This window comes from Pan troglodytes, chromosome 9 (genome assembly GCF_028858775.2).
Source record: "Pan troglodytes isolate AG18354 chromosome 9, NHGRI_mPanTro3-v2.0_pri, whole genome shotgun sequence".
Taxonomy (NCBI): Eukaryota; Metazoa; Chordata; class Mammalia; order Primates; family Hominidae; genus Pan; species Pan troglodytes.
The window spans coordinates 34,394,887-34,416,752 of NC_072407.2; the positions used below are offsets into that span (position 1 = coordinate 34,394,887).

Consider the following 21,866-nt stretch of genomic DNA (forward strand, 5'->3'; position numbering starts at 1 on the left):
GCAAGGGGTGGGAGTATCTCCAACCAAGTGTATCAGTTACTATGAGACCAGTTCCCAAGAATATTACCAGAAAATGCTCAGAGGAAAGCACGGCAGATAAATAAACATTCTACTTGTTTATTCTGAAGTTTGCCTGCAAGCAGAAAATAATCAGCACCTCATTATTTGAGGATACTAGTTAAGATTGCAGTAACCTGGAACTTCCTGTACTACTTACTCAGCTAAACATGGAAAACTGAAGTTTAGATTATCAGGAGGCTAGCCAAATGATTTGGTAGGAAATATTCCTTATTCCTACATCAGGATAATCCAGAGCCTATCATGAATGAGTACTCACGGCTAAAGATCTTTATTAACATATGCTGATATAATGTAAAATATTGTGAATTCCAGGATAAGGGTCACAATTAGATAGTACCAACAGGGAGGACCAGGGCAGTTAAAACCCTGATTGATTCCCCAGGAAAACAAAGGGTCATTTCTAAGGAAGTCCGCTAAGACAAGAAGGAGCAAGTAGGTACAATAGTATAGACGGATAAGATGTCAAATATAAGGATCATAAGATCAATATCTATGAACACGGTTGAACTCTGGTCTCTGCATTCTAACTTTGTTGCTTGTTTCTTCTACTAATTTATACTATCTGCCGAGCATGGACCATCATCAGCCCAAAGGTAATAGTAATAAAAAATACAATTTATTGAGCACTTGCTATGTTCAAGCACTTTGCTTAAATTCTACATACATTATCTCATTTAATCATAACAACCTTATGAGGCAGCTATGAGAGCATAAACATTTTTAATGTTCATAGACTTCTAGCCCAACAAAGAGACATCTGTAATAGCCACCTAATCTTTCCTTGTATTCCTCCCTTTCAAAGGAGAAGGATTCTTTCTTGCTGGGAGAGAGGCCAAACATTGAGATAATTAATAAGATGCTGATAGAAGAGAGGGGTAAAGAGTGGAAGAATGACATGGAGATGGTGGTGGAGGATGGGTTTAGTTTTTCATAGTATTTGAAGGGAGAGTCTTTGGAGCAGCTGCAGGGAGTAAATTAAGTGGATGGGAAAGTGCAAAGGTTGATTTAATATTGCTGTAAACCAAGTATTAAATCCTCTATAAAGTCTGCAGGATTCCAGAAAAAATGAGGATATCTTTTCAACAACTTTTGGGCTGTTGAAATCAGTGCTTATGATATGTGACTTTACTCTAAAACAAAGCTACATGATCTCTGAGTTCATTAGGATTAGGTATAAATATTATCTGTTTAAAGACAATGATATCCAAACCCAGAGAAATTATATAATTCACCTAAAGCTTTCAGTACATCTGTGTAACTATGATTTAGCAATAGGGACAAAACTACCCATTTTTACATTCCTACCCATGCCATTCTGGAACAATCTCATATTCCAAGATGTTTTTTGGTCAATTATACAAATTTCCTTCAGAATCCCAACTCAGAATTGAACTGCTTTTCTCTCAGTAATAATACTTTCAAACATTGAGTGCTCACTATGTGACAAGCTGTGCCAAACCCTTGACTTGCATTTTCTCACTTAATCTTCACATAATGCCCAGGTAGGTATGATTATCTCCAATACACAGAAGAGAAAGCTGAGGCCAGAGGAGATGAAGTAACTTCCCAATGTTGCACAGCTAGCACAGAGCCGAGTCAGAGCTTAAACCCAGCTCTGTTTAGCTTCAAGCCTCTGCCTCCCTTTTATCTTTAGGTTCAGTTTCTTTTGCTCCAAGCAAATGCAAATTGTTGGGAGGAAAACATCTTGAATTTTGTTCATAAACACTGTAAGCATTCTTCTCACCTCTGCCTGTTGTTTTTTTTTTTTTTTCCAGTTGTTTGGGTTGTCTGTTGGTCTAAAATGGGCACACCATTTGAATAACTTGTGTACTCAGAGGAGAGAAGCATAGAGCAAAAGAGAGAGCAGTGAATGCCAGGCAGGCTGGGGCACAGGGGTCCAGCGCTTGGATTAGCTTCCTCCCAGCCGCCTGATTGATAAGCTGGGATTTGTCTAGGCAGGCAGTCTTCAATTTGGATTTGTCAGGATCAGGAAGATTTGTTTTCTTCTGTAGTAATGTGAGGCTCAGGGTGAGTTCAGTGTAAGATTTATTCACCTTGACTATGATCTTTAAAATCATGACCATGTTTCTCAAGTCATCCACCTAAGAAAACACAAGCATAGATTTTTGTAGCTTTTTCTAAGGGAAATAGCTTCTCATGAAAAGATAACTTCCTTTTTTCTTTTTATACTTCACCTTGAGTGAAGTTATTTATTTATTTAAATTCATTAATTTTTTTTCAGATACGAGGTCTTATTCTGTCACCAAGGCTGGAGTGCAGTGGCACAATAATAACTCACGATAACCCTGAACTCTCATTCTCAAGCGATACTCTTGCCTAAGCCTCCCAAGTAGCTTGGACTAAAGGCACGTACCGCCACTCCTGGCTATCACTCTTTTTTTTTTTTTTTGTAGAGAGGAGCTCTCACTATGTTGCCCAGGCTGGTCTTGAACTCCTGGCCTCAAGCAATCCTCCTGCCTCAACCTCCCAAAGCACTGGGATTACAGGCATGAGCCACTGTGCCTGGCCTGAATTATTTAATAATAATAGTTTTTAAAAGATACAAAGGAAGGAAGAAAAAAGGGCGATCCTGTCCTGATTTTTGTCCCAAGGATCATGACTATGATATTTCCCAATTAGATTTAGCTTCTTGTATGAACGAAAAATAGATGTTTGGTATCCAATAAAGTCATCTCTCTCTTCTTCCCCAATACCTCAATTCAGGAGGCTTTCATTTCATTTCATTTTATTTTTACTTTGGCCAACTGAAGCTGTCATGTTCGGGAGCTAAATGTGTTGTCCTGCGTGGGCATCACATCCATCAATTAACGTTTCTGCCTTCTGTGCTAAAGGAATTATCTCCAAGTTCATCTTGATGAATTTTTCTCTCTACCTCATTACCCAAGCTGGATACAGCAGACTTTTCATGTTTAATGGCTGCCATCTTACACACGTTCTGATTCTTTTGAACACACACATGCCTATTTATGGAGGCCCATGAACATTCCATTGACTACTTTTTTGCATTAGAAACACTTAGATTACAATAGCAATACAAGTCCCTTATAAAATAAAATAAAACATTATATGCGTTTTTTTAAGCGAGAGCCCTTGAAGAGATGTTCAATACATAATCAAGAGTGAAGTCATACTATATATATGTATACTATACTACATACTCCTGCAATTTGATTTTTTCACTTACTTTATTTTTCAAATCGGTGTAATGGCAAAAACCACAATTACTTTTGCACAAATGATACATAGTAAATCAGAAGAACATGAGTAACTGACAGTTTTCTTTATAAATTTTATTACTTAATAAACCTTTACATCTTTAGAGTGCATTTAACTTTGAAACACATTTACATTTAATTTTCTAATTATTCCTCAGATGGACTTATGAGGTTTTATTAAATGACACCCTCAGTCACCAAGATTCTGAGGTAAATTTCTTATGCATTTCCATGTTTACTTGCTTAGTTTCTAACTATACCAATTGAATGTGGATTTTATGAGGGCAAGGGATTTTGTCTGTTTATGCCATGTCTGTTTTTCCCAGTGTAGAGTATGTGATCATAAATATTTCTGTATAAATAAACAATAATTTATTCTAGATAGCTCTATTTTCTGGATAATTGACAGTTCACGTTTTAAAAATCTAAATGAGTTTATTGCTGAGACATATAAAAGGCTTCCTTGCCTTTTAAAATAGAGCATATTGTCCATAATCTATTTCTTTGGGGTCCAAGATTAATACTTGGTTGTGTATTTTACTACCATGATTTTAGGAAACAAGCCATTTCAGTTTCCTTGCCCTTGCCGTAACTGACCTAGACATTCATTTAATTCTATTTGAATCCTTGAGTTTTCTGCCTTGAAAAAAAAGTGACAATTGATAGCATCAATTTTATTTCAGCAAACATCTACATTGAGTGCCTATTACATGCTAGATATCATGCTGATTACAAAAAACAAAGACACTCCCAATACACAGAGACATGTAATCTTGTTTTCTTGATGTTAGTGCACAAGAATCTTTCTCACTTTGAATCTGCTTCTACTCTGTAATGTTATGTAGTGAGTTCAGGAATCAATAACCAAGTTTGTTAGCAACATGTATAAAGTATGACAAAGCAGGTATGGAGAGAGGACCATTCCTATTAGTACTGTTAGGAAATTTTAAAATGTGGATTGAATAATATCTAGTTTGGTCTTTGAGGAGGATTTTTTTTAATTGCATTTGATTCTCAACCATGTTTAGGATACCCAAGTTCTTTTTTCTTTTTTTTAGACAGAGTCTCGTTCTGTTGCCAGGCTGGAGTTCAGTGGCACGACCTCGGAGCTCACTGCTACCTCCGCCTCCAGGGTTCAAGCAATTCTCCTGCCTCAGTCTCCCGAGTAGCTGAGACTACGACGCCCAACTAATTTTTGTATTTTTAGTAGAGACGGGGTTTCACCATGTTGGCCATGATGGTCTCGATCTCCTGACCTTGTGATCCACCCGCCTCGGCCTCCCAAAGTGCTGGGAGGCGTGAGCCACCACGCCTGGCCAGGATACCCAGGTTCTTTTTAAAGGAAGTATCACTCTATGTCCATATGACAAGATGAAACTGAGACTTGAAAGAATAAATCCCTTGTCCAAGATTGCATTGCTAGTTAGAAGCAGAGCCAGAACTAAATCTCACCTTTCTTGATTGCTAATTCCATATGCTTTCCACCAGACCACAAACTGACAAGAATTTGTCACAAAATGACAAGCCATACCAGTGTGCCCTGTATGTGCCTGTGTATAATACTCCTAAAAGTTTTATAACATAGGGGGTGAGAGTCATTATTTCCTTTCCTACTAAGCAAATGCCCAATGTGAATTTGTTAAAGTCAAATCCTTTAAAAGCAAAGAATTGAGACAACGTTTTGTAACGTGTGTGTAAGGGACAGGAATTAGGGAAAACAGCCACAGACATGGAAGCCAATTCAAAGGATAATCAGGTGTCATCTCTTGCTTTTCTCAAATTGTAAGCTTTTACAGATTCTCAAGGTACTAGTTTAGGTGAAGCAAAACCTCTAAGCAGGTAGGGAATGCAATCAATGTCAATATGGTTTTACTTCAATGTGAACTTGTCCTGAACACATGCTTTTTCTGGTCTTGTTTATATTGCTTTCTAGGGGCTGGGTCTTTGTAGCTTCAGTTTCCTATTGGCTTGGCTTTCCAAATTTTCATGATGGGTGGGAGGGGGCATTTGTGTTGTCTGCTGCTGTGAGGGATCTTCATGCAAGTGCACTGTTACTGAACACAGTCGCCAGATGGGCTTTTCCAACATATCAATCCAATCATGTCATTGACCACCCCCACCCCCCCAAAAAACCTTCCACTGTCTTCTTATTGCAATTATAATGAAATCTTAACTCTCATCAAGGCCTGCAAGGATGTTGATGAGTTAGCACCTGCCTCATCCCCTATCTTTCTCCTTACCTCCTCTATTCTCTGGCAATACTGGCCTTTTTGCTACCTTCTTATACAAAAAGCTCTGTACCTGCTATATTCTCTGCCTGAACACTTTTCTCCCAGGTCTTCATGTGGGTGCCTCATCCACATCACTTAGACCTTTACTTACTGGGTTTTTTATCAGAAAGTTTCTCTGTAGTCACCCTCCTTAATGTCACTCACCCACTCCACCCTGCCATGCCAACTAACTTCTATCCCATTTCTTATTTTCTTCATAGGGTTTATCAAAATTTGAGGTTTTTTTAACTTATTTTCATTTTTTCTTCTTTCTTTCTCAATAGAAGATGAGTTGTAGAGGGGCCAGGACCCCTTCTTATTCATTGCTTCTGTTAGTCCATTTGCATTACTATAAAGGAATATCTGAGGCTGGGAAATTGATAATTAAAAGGGAAGCAGAGCATAAAAGTTTGGAAAATTCACAAACTGGTTGTGTGGTGAAGAAGGAAAGGACATTTTCAGGAGCGAAATATGAGCAGGGTGTGGAGCAACCACTTGCTAGACAGATTAGCATGGCTAAAGGGGAGCCAAGTGCTAATAACCAAGACAATGGGAAAAAGGCCTTGAAGGCATTTCAGAGATTTTCAAGGCCACCCCCCCATCACAGGCCCAGAGGCCTAGGAGAAAAGAATGGTTTGGGGGGCCACATTCAGGACCCCACTGCTCTGCACATCCTTGGGACACTGCTTCCTGCATCGTGGCAGCTCCAATTCCAGTCTTGGCTCAAGGTATAGATTAGGGTGCTGCTTGAGAGGCTATAAGCTGTAAGCCTTGGCAGCTTCCACCAGGTGTTAGGCTTGCAGAACTGTGATTTAAACAAACCTCTTTTCTTTATAAAATACCCAGTCTCAGGGATTCCTTTATGGCAGCAAAAACAGACTAACACATGTCTGTTTTCCCAGCACCTAGAACAGTGTCTAGCACAGAGTTGGGGTTCAGAATTTGGATCCCAAATAAATGAATGAACAGAACTCAAATCAGATGAACTTCAGTAACTCTTGTTGCTGCTTGTCCTGCCCTTGAATTCATTCACAACAGTCAAACCCTCCTGATTATGCTAGGTGCATAGTCCATGATTCTTGCCTTCACTCATATTAGTAGGATTATTATACAGGTCACACATAATAGCAATAGCAAAAGCAATAGTAGTAGTAGTAATAATAATAGCCAACACTTATTAAGCATCTGCCAAATGTTGGGCATTGCACTTGCTTCATATATGCCTAACATTTACCACAGTCCCGCAAAGTAAGCATTACAATCCATGGCTTGCAGATCAGAAAACAAGGCCACATAGTTAGTAGTGATGGAAGCAGATCTGAACCTGGGAGCATCTAACTGCACAGCGTGCACGCATATAAGCACAGCTGGATTTCAAAGCCACTATTATCTCAATACTACAATTAATTACTCTGAGCATCTAAGCCACTCTCTCTTTAGTGAATGACACATAGACACAGTAAAAAACAAACGTCTACAGGGACCTCTGCTGTCAACAGGCACACAACATCCCCATGGCTGAAATGTGAACTCTGAATAATTCTATGACTAAGTTTTCCTAAAATCCGCAAGCAGATGCTGTGTGCTTGTCAGAATCTTTGAAAATTCCATTTTCAGAACGTTTCATTTCTTTGAAACATTCATTATGTTTCAGGCATATTCCCAGTCCCCCATATTCCTTTCAGCATGCTTATCAATACTTATTGATAAATTCCTACTCTGAACAGATAGTCTGTCAGGGGCTGAGGATAAAGGAGACTGTCAGGGAGGGATAGGAAAAGAGAGTGGCCTCAGTGCTGCTGACCACACGGGGTTGGAGAGACACCATCCCATGCTCTGCTCCCATCAGAAAAGGAACTGAGCAATGGGATCAGGGAGCATGTGGAGGTGGTCCCTAGAACACTCAACGGTTAATGAATTTCATTTTGGGAGAAATATGTGGGAGCTTGGTAAGCATGCCAGCTTCTTTGAGGTTCTGTGGTGCATGATTCCATCTTCTTTTTTTGTTTATAGTGAACAGTCCCAGCAAAGCCCCATTTGCAACAGAAATTTCCATGGTCCCCCCCTCTCTCCAGGCCTCCACTCCACTGCATTCCACACTGTGACAGTGACAGCCCTAATAGCAAGTAAATACCCAGACCTGGCCCTTTTAGAGTTCAAGAGTAGGGATCAGCAGGGGAGAGGCAGCCACATCGTGTCCTTGGCAGATGCCTGACGATGATGCTGGCTTTGTAGGAGGAAGGTGGGAGCTGGGGTGTGCCCAGCTGGAAGCCGCCCGTAATTTAATAATCGCAGATGGAGACTGAGGGTGATATGATACCCCCAGCTGTCTACCACTGCCGCCTTCAAGGCCCCCCTCGGCTGCCTGGGACTTGGGATGCTTTGGGAAGGCCCTGGTGCGGGTGGGGGCGGCCTAATAAAGCAGCTGGTCTATTAGAAGATAAGCTTTGTGGAGAATCACACAATCATCCTGAATCCCACTAATCCTAAACTTTATTGCCCTAGATAATAAGCTTTGGTGGCGACGCTCCATTGAAATATGGAATTGTCTTCAGGCTGGAGGCACCTGCTGTGTCACTCAGCTCCAGGCCGGCAACTGCCGCACACAATTCAGAGGCAGGTGCACAGTGCCTGCCTTGGCTCCCGGAGGGAAGGGGGACAGTTAAGGGGGCCAGCCGCTCTCCCACAGAGGGCTCCAAACATTCTGTGCTGGGAAGGCCTGCCTTAGGCCTGAGAATGTTCTCTCTGTGGTTTGGGCATGAAGCTGTTTAGAGGACTTGGGAGAGAAGGAGCAGGAGGGACTGTTTGTCGGTAGGGGATGCCGAGGCTTAGAGAAGGAATCAGCTCTGTCTGCAGACCTGGGGTGGAGGGGGTCATCAGTGACTGATCTGTCTTTCCTTTTCTCCTACAACCCCTTCCTGCAGTGGCCCTTTATGCACTGGCCCCACCTCCCCAGTCTGTTTCCTCTTCCAGCAGAGCCCTCCTCCGCAGTCTTGCCTGTTGTCCACCAGGTGAGCTTCCCTGTCCCCTCCTCCTCATGCCTTCTTTGTCTTCACCAAGGAGAGGCATCTTCCTTCCTTCCTGTGTGCCTCTCTAGTTCTTGATTCATGCCAGGATTGTAGCTCACACAATGCTAATTCATCAGATCATCAATTAATTGTGTCTATGCCAGTTTCCTCTAGACTAAGAAGTTTTTGAAGGCAGAGAACATATTTTTGTCCTCAGTGCCTTGGAGATGCTCACAGGGTTTACTAAAGGGGAGAGAGAGAAAGAGAGAGGGAGAGAGAGAGAGAGATGAACATGACCTAAATTATTCAGTTTTCTCTCTGATGGTGTCTTGATTACCTTCCCATTCTCATAAACAACCCCTCAGCACCTCTCTAGAGGACCAACTGTGTTAGATTAAGTTCAGAGCAATCTTGGCTTTTAACAAGGCCCCTCCACAAAGCAGTTGCCTTGCAAAAGTGATTAATGAGTTTAGTGGCCTCTAGCGATGAAGGCTGACCTCTTCCTCCAGCAGAGCCTTTTGACAGCTTAGACTGAATTCGGGAGCCTTGACTGAGGTTGGGTACATTCCCAACTACAAAAGATAGGATATGAGGTGGAACATAGTGTGTGTGGTCACCCGCAGAACCAAACTAAGAACTCCACTCAGGCAAAAGTGGCCAACCCTTATATTTGAAAATGATGCCCTGGGGATTGTCTATTCACTGAGGGTTAATATGAAATAGGAATTGTTTGTGGTCCTCCTGCTAAGCTGCAATGCCAGCTTTTGCTTCTATGTTTTCATAAAATGTGTGCTGGTGGTTATGATTCTGATGGGCAGAAATTCAGGGACTCCCTGCTTCCTTTCCTCAGGTAGGATTTAGGTTTAAACTAATTCTCAGTTAACCAATGAAAAATGTAATAATCCTGAATGGCTTCATTTACATATCCTATCATACACTGTGCCACCACAATCTTCTGCTTCTCTAGAAAATATGTTGTTACTTTTCTATTGTCACTCTGCCCAATTTGGTTGCCTTGACTCTGGATCAAGGAGTCTCTGAGAGGCTGAGGCAGGTGTTAGCCTTTTCAGAAACTGACTCAGGTAGATAGGGAGCCCTTAGTTTTTGGAACCTCACAGCTAATGTTCTCCCTAAAGACCAGATAACATAACACAGCAATAATTTGGGGCATCAGAGTACAAGTTAATGGTCAAATACACAGAGTTCCCAAGTCCATCAACACACAAAATACCCACAGCTACTCAATATCTTCATGGGCCCCAGATCACCTGCCTTTTAGGAAAAAAGCCTCTTATATCATCTATTCAAGAATAACAGTCCACATTAAATATATTTAGTATGTAAGTGTTGAAATGCAGGCATCTAACTGGCATTTCTTACATTTCACAGATATTCAATTACATATTTACTAATTTTGATTCTCAGCTTTCTTTTAAAATATGCCAGAAATATGAACTTCTAACTTCCCACTTGAGTTCAAATAACAAATTCAACAACACTTTTTGAGCACTGGCATGTAGAAGATAGTGATTGACTCCCCTCTAACAGTTTCTTTGTCTGACTTTGGGGTCTTTGCCAGAAGCCACAAAAATAGTAAGCCTCCACTCTCTTGAAATGTCAAATGTGTTTTTGTCCTTATTGACTGTTCTCACTGGTCTGTCTCTTTAAGTAAAAGTTACAGTACTTTTTCTAGGCCTCAAATGTTGACAGCCTAATAGTCTGGGTGTCCACTTATGTTGGCCAAAGTATAAAAAAGCTCTGTAACCATCCTTTGGTCCCTGGAGGAGTTTATGGTAATGGAGGCCGGAGTCTGGAGAATATATCACTGCCATTGATTGCCCTGTGGCAGGCGCTGAAATATGTCAACCAAGAGTGCACCCTTATGCTGCTCTGAACTTCAAAGAAAGACTGTTTCAGTTAGCCTTTGCTGTGTAACAAAGTACCCCAAAACCTAGTGGCTTAAAACAACAACTTATTGTTATATCTTTCAGGATCCTTTGGTTTGGCTCCGAGGTTGCTGTGCCAGTTTTGCCTGGCAGCTGCATTCAGCTATAAGGTTAGCTGGGCCCAAAGGTTGAGATGGCTGCCCCTCTCACATGTTTGGCAGTGGTGCTACCTGTTGGCTAAGGCACCTCCCTTCCTTCCATGGGGCCTCTTATCTTCTAGTCAATGAGACCAGTTTCTTTGTATGGTGGTCTCAGGGCAGCATTCAAAGACGATGGAAGTGAACTGATCAAAGCAAGTCACACCACCAGCCCAGATTCAAAGGTGTGGAGAAATAGACTCTAGTCCCCGACAGGAGAAGTGGCAAAATTATAGTGCACAGGGGCCTGGATCCTGGAATGGAAGAAATTTGCAGCCATTAAACAACGTACCACAACCAGGCCACAGATGGATTGCAGATCCCAGAAGTGAAGAGATGGAACTGTCTAGGGGCTTCAAAGAAGCTAGGGAATTGATTTTGAACTGCAGGCCCAGTGGCTTTGGGCCCCAACTCCCTTTATAAAGTGGCTTCCCTCTGGAGGGAAGCTCAGCAGCTTTTTTGCTGAATGGCCTAAAAGACAAAGGCTAACTGCTCTTTGGTGTGGTCATTTCAGTCTTTGTCTTGCACTGCTCATACACTCTGTACTTTGGACGTGATTGTAGACCAGCCCTCAGGTTCCTCATTGAGGAAATCTGGGCCAGGTACCTAACGTTATCAGTTGATGGGGCAGGCAGTAGAAGCCATGGTCTCTGAATGAAACAGTTGGTGGGATAGTGGGCTCTCACATAAAAATGCTTGGGTTCGCATCCTGGCTCTACCACATATTGTCTATGATATATGAACAAGAATTCTCTAAGCCTCAATTTTCTTCTCTGTAAAATGGAATGATTGTGTATGTTTCTAAATGTTTAATCATATGTGTACATGTGTGGATTCAATAAGATCATGTCATTTTGCTTCAATGTCTGGCATTTATTAAGTCTTAACTATTAGTTCTCATTATTTTCCAATCAACATAGAAGCCAAACTGAAAAGTGTTGTTTGAAATGAATTTCATAATATATATTTATAGAATCAAATATCAATTAAAAAATGGAAAAATTCAACCTCCCCAGTTACCTTCACATCTAAAGCCCCAACATTAGGCTTTAAATTAATGTGATTCAGGAAGTCACATGAAAAGGGTCTGCATTTTCTAGTCACACCAACCTGGATGCTAATCCTGGCTCTGCCAGTTACAAAGTGTGTAATCCAGAGCAAATTACCTCTCTAAGCCTCAGTTTCCTCATCTGCAATGGTACATATAATAGTAGTACATATAACTACTTCAAAGAAGTAGATGTGAGAATTAAGGTAATTATGTAAAGCACCTGGTGTATGGTAGGTGTTCAAACTATAGTATTTCTCTTCCTTCCACTTTGAATTTCTAACTTCCCACTTGAGTTCAAATAACAAATTCAACAACATTTTTTGAGCACTGGCATGTAGAAGATAGCGATTGACTCCCCTCTAATGGTTTCTTTGTTTGATTTTGGGGTCTTTGCCAGAAGCCACAAAAAGAATAAGCCTTCTCTCTCTTGAAATGTCAAATACTTTTTTGTCCTTGTTGACTGTTCTCACCGGTCTGTCTCTTTAAGGAAAAGGCCCTGAACAGGCTGCTCACCCCATTAATACTAAAGGCTGTGAGTTTTCCAGTTCCACTGAACTCTGTGTGACCTTTGCAGACAATAATTACTTTAACATAGGGTTAGGCAATAGCAACAAACTTGTCTAAAAATAAGCCAGGGCTTAAAATACAACTTAACCTGGGAGATTTAAGCAGGTAAAGAAGATGGCTTCTCTCCGGAATTGCTTCTTGATTAATCACCCCATCTGAGGTCGTTGGAAAAATGACAGTTTTCAAACAGGGCTTTAAATGTCTCCTGCTCTACTTTTCTACCCTGGCAGGAAGCCAGTCCCTGCAAGCCACTGGTTCTTAAAGGGGACGGGTTCCCTTGGATTTCCCTGAGCTGGAGCTCAGGAGCGTGAGATAGTAATGGATAGACAGATGGGAGAGAGTGTTCATGCTCCCCACTTAAGGTTTGCTCACCTCCAAGATAGACTCAAGGAGCAGTCACTGAACCAGGAGGAAGGAAGCAGCAATATCTGAGGAAGAAGTGCCTATTTTAAAATGTGCTCAGGGTTTAAGGCAAAGTGTGTCCACTAGCTTCTTTCCAAACACTTTATCCGGTATCTTGCCTTCTATGCTTGGGTCCTGGCATTTTGTCAGCTTGGTTCTAGTCTTCCCTCTGTTCCTCTTGCTGGCCTCTTTCCATCCTAGGGTTCTTCCCAGCCACTACTTCCCTGAACATTCACTCCTTGTATTTGGGAACCTTCAATTTGTGCCCAATCTGGAGATCACCTCTCATCTACAGTTGTTTCTCTTTCTCAAATTAACTATGAGTCATGTGGGTCAGAGTCTTGCCTCTCCACCACACCTGCTGGGTACTCAGGACATCACTGGAAGCCCACAGCCAGTGTCCCACCCTCTGTGTCCTTCCTAATAGACAACCCTATCTCTGCTCTCACTACATCCTGGACAGTCTCTGTGGTCTTTAGATGACTTTGGCTTTATCATCCAGGCCTAAAGCATGCCTCCAACTCATAGGATTTTCAGACCAGAGTTCCATCTTGGCCTTGGGTAAGAGATTTTCCATAGAAAATTCCCTTCCCTTTATCTCAAACCAAATCAGCTCTGTTCAGGGATGGTTTGGCACAACCTCCTGCAATTTCCTATCCTGCTTACCTGAGTATGTATACCATCTGACATAGTATATAGTTATTATTTATTATAATGTAACCTCCCAGGAGTTTTTGTTACGTTTAGAACTTCATCCTCTGTGCCTAAAACAATGTGAACACATAGGTAGTGCTCAATAAACATTTGCCCAATAAATAATAAACAAATACATTATATTTAAGGGCTCCCAGAGTTCTGGGGTGTTATGCCTTGTTTATCATAAGTTAGAATGGCTTCTTGGTGGGATCATTTTTTAAAATATGTTTAATTTTATCCTGTTTTTAAAGTTAATGTACAGTTAATCTGACTTGTTTTTGGTGTGCAGTTCTGAGTTTTAACACAGTATAGATTTATGTAGCCACTACCACAATCGGGATACAAAACAATTTTGTCAGCCCCAAAAACTCCCCTGTGCTGCTCTTTTGTAGTCATGCTTTGCCCCCATCCTAACCCCTGGCAACCACTGATCAGTATAGTTTTGTTTTCTTCAGAATATCATACAAGTGGAATATATCTTTTGAGACTGTCTTCTTTCACTCAGCATAATGTCTTTGTGATTCATCCAGGCTGTTGTGTGTACCAATAGTTTGTTCCTTTTTATTACCAAGTAGTATTCCACTTTATGGATGTGTAACTGTTTGTTCATCCCTTCACCTGCTGAAGGATATTTGGATTGTTTCAGTTTTTGGTGATTATAAGTAGAGATACTATAAGCATTTGTATGCAGGTTTTTGAGTGAACATGAGTCACCATCTCTCTAGGGTAAATATTCAGAAGTGAGATTGCTAGATCATCTGTAAATGTATCTTTAAATTCATGAGAAACTGCTAAGTTGTGTTCCAGGAGGCTCTACCATTTTTCATTTCTATAAGTAATGCATGGGGATTCCAGTTGCTCTGCATCCTTGTCAGCACTTGATATTATCAGGCTTTTTTTAAAATGGCCATTTTAATAGGGATGTAATGTTATCTCATTGTGGTTTTAATTTGCATTTTCTTAGTAGCTAATAAGGTCGGAAATCTTTTCTTATGCTTATTTGCCATCCACAGATCCTCTTTGGTTATTCAACTTTTTACCCATTTTTAATTTGGTTGAATTTTAAGACTTCTTTATATATTCTAGCTACAAGATCTTTGTTTGATATGTGATGTGAAAATATTTTCTCCCACTCTGTAATTTGTATTTTTATTTTTTAAATAGCATACTTGACAGAGCAAGTTTTAAATTTCAATGAAGTTCAACTTACAAATTTTTTTCTATCAGGTATTATATTATTGGTGTCATATGTAAGAACTCTACCTCATTCCAAGTTATGAATATTTTCTCCTGTTTTCTAGATTAGTGGGGTGGGGGGAGGGGGGAGGGATAGCATTGGGAGATATACCTAATGCTAGATGACGCGTTAGTGGGTGCAGCGCACCAGCATGGCACATGTATACATATGTAACTAACCTGCCCAATGTGCACATGTACCCTAAAACTTAAAGTATAATTAAAAAATAAAAAATAAAAAAAATAAAAAAATAAAAATAAAAAAATAAAAAGAATATAGATTTATGCTTTACATTTAGATAATCCCTTTTGAGACAACTTACTTTTTTCTGCATGTGAAGTTAACTTGTTCAACACCATTTCTTTAAAAGACTGGACTTTCTTCTTTGAATTGTCTTTGCACCTTTTTCAAAAATCAATTCGTCATACTTGTGTGGCTTTATTTCTGGAATTTCTATTCTACTCCACTGTAGTATGTGTTTATCCCTTCACCAGTACCATAGTATCTTGATTAATGTGTATTTATCATAATTGTTCAAGTAGCATGAAGCCTCCAACTTTGTTTCTGAATAATTTTCTAACCACTATCATCCTGTGCTACAAAAGGAGAAGGAGAATGTGAAGAGAAAAATAAGCTTTTATTGAGTACTATGTGATAGCTAATGGACCATGGGGATTTACAGTATCATTTAGTTTTTAAAATAGTATATTCCAGGTCAGTACTATTTTCTCATTTTTGAAGATAAGATAACTGAACCTTAGATAATTTTAATAACATACCCAAGCCTACTTAGTTAATATAAGCCAGAGTTAGGACTCAATCCTAGGTCAGGTCAGGCTGACCCTCAAGTTCACAACCTTCCTACTACACAATGGTTCATGTCAACTCTTCTGGATTCTGGGGGTATGGAGTAGACCTAAGAATACCTTGGATGCTCTGCATGGATTCAATTTTTCAAAAATCATTTATATTAGAAAGAAGCCTCTCATGAGTTCCCAAAGGATATTTTGTTCCCATGGTTGAGATGCAAACATATTCCTATTTATACAGTCTGAACAGACGGCTTAGTTTGGCCTCTTAAAAATACAGTGGTGAGTTAATAATCTAAGAGTAGATTGTCACACTGGCTACAGGAAGATAAATAATCAAGGATTATAAGTCTTTAATTTAATATAACTTATTCTCATTAATTAAATGCCAATTACCTGCTTGTCTTTCCTGGGAACTGGCCTTTGCAATCAATCTTTTCAGAAACGTTGTACACACACGTTCACGGAGGTATTAATATCACTCTCAAGATTTACAGGCACTGGACTCTTTGGCTTAAACCATCCTCAAACACTCTACACTGTAACCGCAGATAATCGTCATAGATTTCCTGATCTTTGACCTAACCGGTTCTTAAATTTCCATTCCCTAACGGGCTTGAGGAGATCGTATTTATCATACTGAGATGCTTGCTTTTAAGGACAACGCATTCCAGCAAGGCTCTGGATTTCAGATCTCTGATCCATCCTCCTACCTTGGGCTTTTGCTATTCACAACAGATGAGAATCCTTGGGGACTAAGAAAGGAACACTGTCCTCTGACTCCCCTGTGCAGAGACATAAAGCAAAATCATTCATTCATGGACAATATAACCTTGCAAAACATCTGGAGCAACTTGACCCCTCAGAAGCCTTTTGAATGCCCCACCTGCACTGATTTAAGCATTCAATGGCAGCAAATATCCACTGCTAAAAATATTCCCACTCCAGCCTTTAGCAGCTGCCTGTATATACCTGCAGTTTTTCTTAAATTTCTTACCCTCTAGACTGCTTATTTCTTACGCTTAGACATAACTATACATTTTATGGTTGCTGTACATTTAAGTCTTGAAAGTTGTTGGTAGTTTGTGTTGCAGAACTGGTCTGGAATATGTGCCTTCTAATTCCATATTTCAGCTCAATGAAACAAGGAGAAAGAGAAGGAAACCAAATTTAATGAAGGAAAACCCAGGTTTACTTGCAAGCTCATAGTCACACCTTCCTACATCTGATCAGCTTCCACTCTTTTTTTCCTATAATTTCAATTTAGGTGCCTGAATAGAATTATCTCCATTTGAACCATGAGTTTGAATGCTCTTTTTTCAGTTTATTTTTAAAAATTAAAATAGTAATGCATACACATGCAAACTAGAATTCATAAAGTGTAGAAAAATAGAAAGGGAAAGTAAAATTCTTCCATTTCTTGTCCCAATCCTGGGGCAACTACTTTAGCAGCAATTAAAATTTACACGGTATGTTTATGCCTCAATTTCTGGATATATCAAATTAGGTAGTAACTAGTGATTCCCTGCAAAGAAAGACAAGACCACTAATATGCCCAATCTTCTATCTCTCTTCTTTATTCCTATATGTCACCCCTAATTTTTGTTAGGTATATTGTTATCATCACATTTTCAAGGCTTATATTCTGTTCTGTAAGTGTAATTCAGTTTTAGTGCTTTGTATGTAAATTGTAACATTAAAAACCAACAATATTGTGGGTTGTGATTCAGAAAATATTATTTACTGTAAAATAAACTAATGTAATTAAGAGAAGTATAGAAGTTAAACTCTTAAAAGAGAAATTTCTAAGTTTCTCAAATGGATCCTCTTCCTTTTCTACCTTCTTTTCCATTTTCTGAGTCATACTTATCAGCCACTATTTCTTGTATGCTAGTTTGTTTTTCACTTTGGATCTTGTTATAAGTTTTCTAGAGCAACTCCTCTAGTAAATTTCATATGGAGTACACAGGTGGTAAGCATACTGTAGTTCTTACATATTCAATAATGTATTTATTTTGCTGTTACATTTGGTTGATATTCGTTGACTTCGTAATCATTAGGACTCAATTACCTAATTTTGGCGATACAAACTATAACATTGACTTAACTGTTTCACTGACTGCTCTAAGTTCATGGGATTGTTCTGAGATTCAAGGAAGATAAGTCATAAAACAACCACTGACATTCATAAAAGGTCTATATAAATGCTTGATAGTAGTAGCTCACATGTGTCAGGTACCATGCTAAGCAATTTACATTTGTTTTCTCACTGACTTCTTTCAACAATCCTGTAAGATCAGTACACTTATCACTCCCATTTTAATGATGAAGAAACAGAGGCTCCAAGAGATTAAGTAATTTGATCAATAAACACCTCACTAGCTAGTGGGCAGTAGAGTCTTGTCCTGCTGTTTTAACAAATCCCATGTTAAAAATATGATACTAAAAATGAAAGCTGTTTACCACCATTATCATCATCTGAGGTTCATTTTTTCAACCATGTACCCTGTGAACTGACTTAACCTTGTAATTAAAAATCAGTCTATTATGGGTCTTTAATGTAGACCAAACATCTTGCAAGATCTCTTAGCTTGACCAATTCCTTCCTTGACTTTGACCAATTCATTTCTCCAATTTGTAGGAAACAAAAGAAACTGGGATGGAGATTTGGTATTAAGTCATTATCCTTGCAGATAAACATGGTACTAATGATTCCTATCAGTACCTCAAGGGCTATGAATTATCACAGCTTTTTCTTCTTCCATAGCACAGTTAAATTTGCCTCAATTCACACATATTCTTTCAGCCAATCTCCACAGTAATGCTAATGAGTTACTAAGTGATAGGGCTGAAATTGTTTGGGACTGTGGATAAGAATAATGAATAATGAATAATGTTTATGAGATTCACCCTCAAAACTTGTCCTCATTAACACACTACTCTGACCCAAACTCTACCTACCCCACTCATTCCCATAAAGGGGTAGCTTTAGATCTCACCTTACTGGGGTTACCGTTAATTAGATCAGGGGTGAACACATGACCTGGGGGTACCATTCATTCACTAGAAGAAAGCTGATCAGATGATTTTTTTACTAAGCTGATCAGACGGTCAGATGATTTTTTACTAAGAATCAGATAGAAGGTCCATGAACAACTACTGAGATTACATGAGGCTACTAAGTTGCCTGAAGATTCTTGGTTCTTTCCCTCTCTGGGCTTCTTGTTTCTTGAAATTTATTATGTCTGTATCCTATAACAAACCTCTCTTTTATTGATCAAATTGGAGTAAGTTTTAGTTCCTTGCAATCAAACATCACCCAGCCAAGAGAAAGCTTTTAAACTTTCCTTAATATCAGAAGAAAACTCTTTGGAAGTACAAATATGCCAAAGTCCATCCAGTAAGGAGCATGAAATGGTATGTATCAGACTTGAAAGAGTTAACTTGCCAACCAAAAACTGAAAACTTGACTTCCTTCTCTTCAGTTGGGCCCAGGTTAATTTTGGGTGACGATAATGGTTATAAATGGTTTTTTATTTGAGAGGCATGGGACATACGTGATGAATGTGAGGACGATCATACATCTTATAAGGAGCTAATTGTTTGTGAAAGATGCTCCAAAAGTGACACACACAAGTCTGATATACCCTGGCGGCCAGCTCTTCTACAACAATTTCATTAAACCAACCACCATTACATGAAAACATAATGTGACAAAACAGATATTGTCCTCTTTGACCTTGGCAGGATATGGAAACATTAAAAAAAGATCCAATACTTTTTTTTTAATAAACAACATTGTGAAGACCTAATCACCTTGCATACTAAATTCAAGCACAGGACTTATAAGTCAACCATTTTCTCATTAACACTGTTGTTAATTTTTCATGCTGCATCCAATTTTCTCCATGTCTCAGACAAACCACTTACTCTAATTTATTAGCCTAAGAATTGCCAAATTACAAAGGTAAGAAAAAAACATATGTTTCTCCTTTCCTGTAGAATTAAGACTCCCATCACAGAGAAATGGAATTCTTGATTCGAGAAATCATTTCTTCTAATCCTTTAAATTGGTATTTTATCAATACTCTGTCCTCTGGAATGTTGGCAGGCATCACACAGAGTAGAACGTAATGTACTGTTTTGTGTCTTTGTAAAAGTCATTTTGCATTTATCTTCAGAATTATTTTATCCTTTTATGAACAGATTAACATATTTACTCATGTGTAAATGGACAATGGGTGAAGATTAGAAAGGTTTCCTTTGTAGCGAAGACCTCATTCATGTAGAGTCTCAGTAAATAAATTCATAGAAATAGGTTGAATTACCAGCTAAAGTTTATAAACTGCAGATAACAAATTAAGGTCATAAACTCTAACCTTTAAGATTTTGTTTAAACAGAATAGATAAAACATATTGGGAGAAATATATATATTACAAGGATATGTATATATTTAAACTTTTTAACATGTTTGTATCCATATATACTTTTTAAAAAAATACCAGTCTGACAACAAAGACAGACCGAAACCTCAACACTGTATTTAAAACATTTAAAGTATTAAGCTTGTAGTAACATCTTTCACTGTAATTAGAGATAAGTATTTGTGGAGAGTCTATTTATTTATTTTTAACTTTTTTTTAGATGCGAGAAAGATTTTATGGCAGTCGAGAGATCAGGGTTATACAGCATATTACTTTTTAAATTCTTAGAGATAGGATCTTGCTCTGTCATCCAGGCTAGAGTAGAGTGGCACAATCAATTCACTGTAACCTCAAGCTCCTGCATCAGCCTCCTAATCAGCCTCCTGAGTAGCTAGGACTACAGGTTCCTGTCACCACATCCAGCTAATAAAAAAATATATTTCTTTTTAGAGATGGGGGTTTTGCTATGTTGCCCAGGCTGGTCTTGAACTCCTGGCCTCAAGCAATCCTCCCACTCCTGCCTCCCAAAGCTTTGGGATTACAAATGTGGACCACTGCACCTGGCCCTATGGAGAGTATTTTAAGTGCCTTAATGGAATGAAAAGGAAAATACCCTAAAACTGTAGGTAGGAAAGTCTAGGAAGTGTCCAAAGCTTTAGGATGATCAAGGCCCTAGCCATTCTTTATTATTTGGATGTCCATTCCAATATTACTTTACAGATGTCAGTGTTAATATTAGCCAGACATGTCCTAAATCTTTGAAGACTAGAGCATGCACTCATTAACCTGTCATGAGACATCATCCAAAGAGTGAAAAGTTTAAAAGGACTGAAACTTTAATTCCCAAAATTTAACATTAGCCAGACTTCTCTGGCTTATAGACATGTACTCCAAACTACATCATTCAAGATCAATTACTTACCATTCATTTCTTTTTCCAATACATATCATCAAACTTTTTTTTTTTTTTTTTTTTTTAGATATAGCATCTTGCTCTGTCACCCAGCCAGGAGTGCAGTGGCACAATCATGGCTCACTGCAGCCTCAACCTACCAGGCTCAAGCAATCTTCAATCTTCTTGCCTCAGCCTCCTGAGTAGCTGGGACTACAGGTGCATGCCATGACCCTCAGCTAATTTTTTTGATTTTTAGTAGAGACAAGGTCTTGCCAGGTTGCCCAGGCTGGTCTAGAATTCCTGAGCTCAAGTGATCTTCCTGCCTCAGCTTCCCACAGTGCTAGGATTACAGGTGTGAACTACTGTGCCTGGCTAAACAATTATAAATGAATTCACTGATACCTTTTTCCTGTTTATACATGTCATGTCCCCCAAAAAGTGTTATAAAAATAGTTTGGTTTTCGAAAAATCAGTAGAGAAGATTGTGACTGTGTGTTATAGGATAGCAGATGGAGAAAACAGAACAGCACCACTGATTTTCATTCCCATCACTTGGAAAGAAACAGGCTTATTTGCCCTAGTGCTGTGGTTAAGGCTAGTAGTTAAGGCTTTGGTTGGGTTCTCTCTTTGGCCTAACTCTGGACTGAATCTTATGCTAAGTAAAGTGCCCAGCACAGGAGGGCCTTATGATATCATTTACCTGTTGCATGGCTGAGAAGATACAGATGTCTAGTGCTGACCTCAATCTAACTTCCTTTAAGTGCAAGTCACTGGACACTAAAAGCACATGAAAAGATATGTACTGGGTGTGCCATCACACTTCTGAGCCTCATCCCTAGAATAGGGCTAAAACCGAATATTTTTACCTTTCTGTGGGTAGCAGAAGCATTTTCTTACAAACTAAAGGAACTATATCCATAGATTCAACTGAAAGAAGGTCAGTTGTAATTTTTCAAAATTTTCTGATGAAAGGGAACTACATAAGATTTTTTTGTTTGTTTGAGACGGAGTCTCGCTCTGTCACCCAGCACCCAGGCTGGAGTCCAGTGGCACGATCTCAGCTCACTGCAAGCTCCATCTCTCAGGTTCACACCATTCTCCTGCCT

At 39.3% G+C, this 21,866-nt stretch overlaps 1 protein-coding gene across 1 annotated transcript in view; it reads right to left on the reverse strand.

Annotated features, from left to right (window-relative positions):
* Positions 1–4,794: 4,794 nt before the first annotated feature.
* The window catches only part of MPPED2 (metallophosphoesterase domain containing 2), a 202,159-nt gene continuing 185,087 nt past the window's right edge, over positions 4,795–21,866 (reverse strand). The window contains exon 6 of the mRNA XM_016920605.4: positions 4,795–8,838. Coding sequence (XP_016776094.1) covers positions 8,771–8,838 — 68 coding nt within the window. The 3' untranslated portion in view covers positions 4,795–8,770. The remainder of the gene's footprint in view (positions 8,839–21,866) is intronic.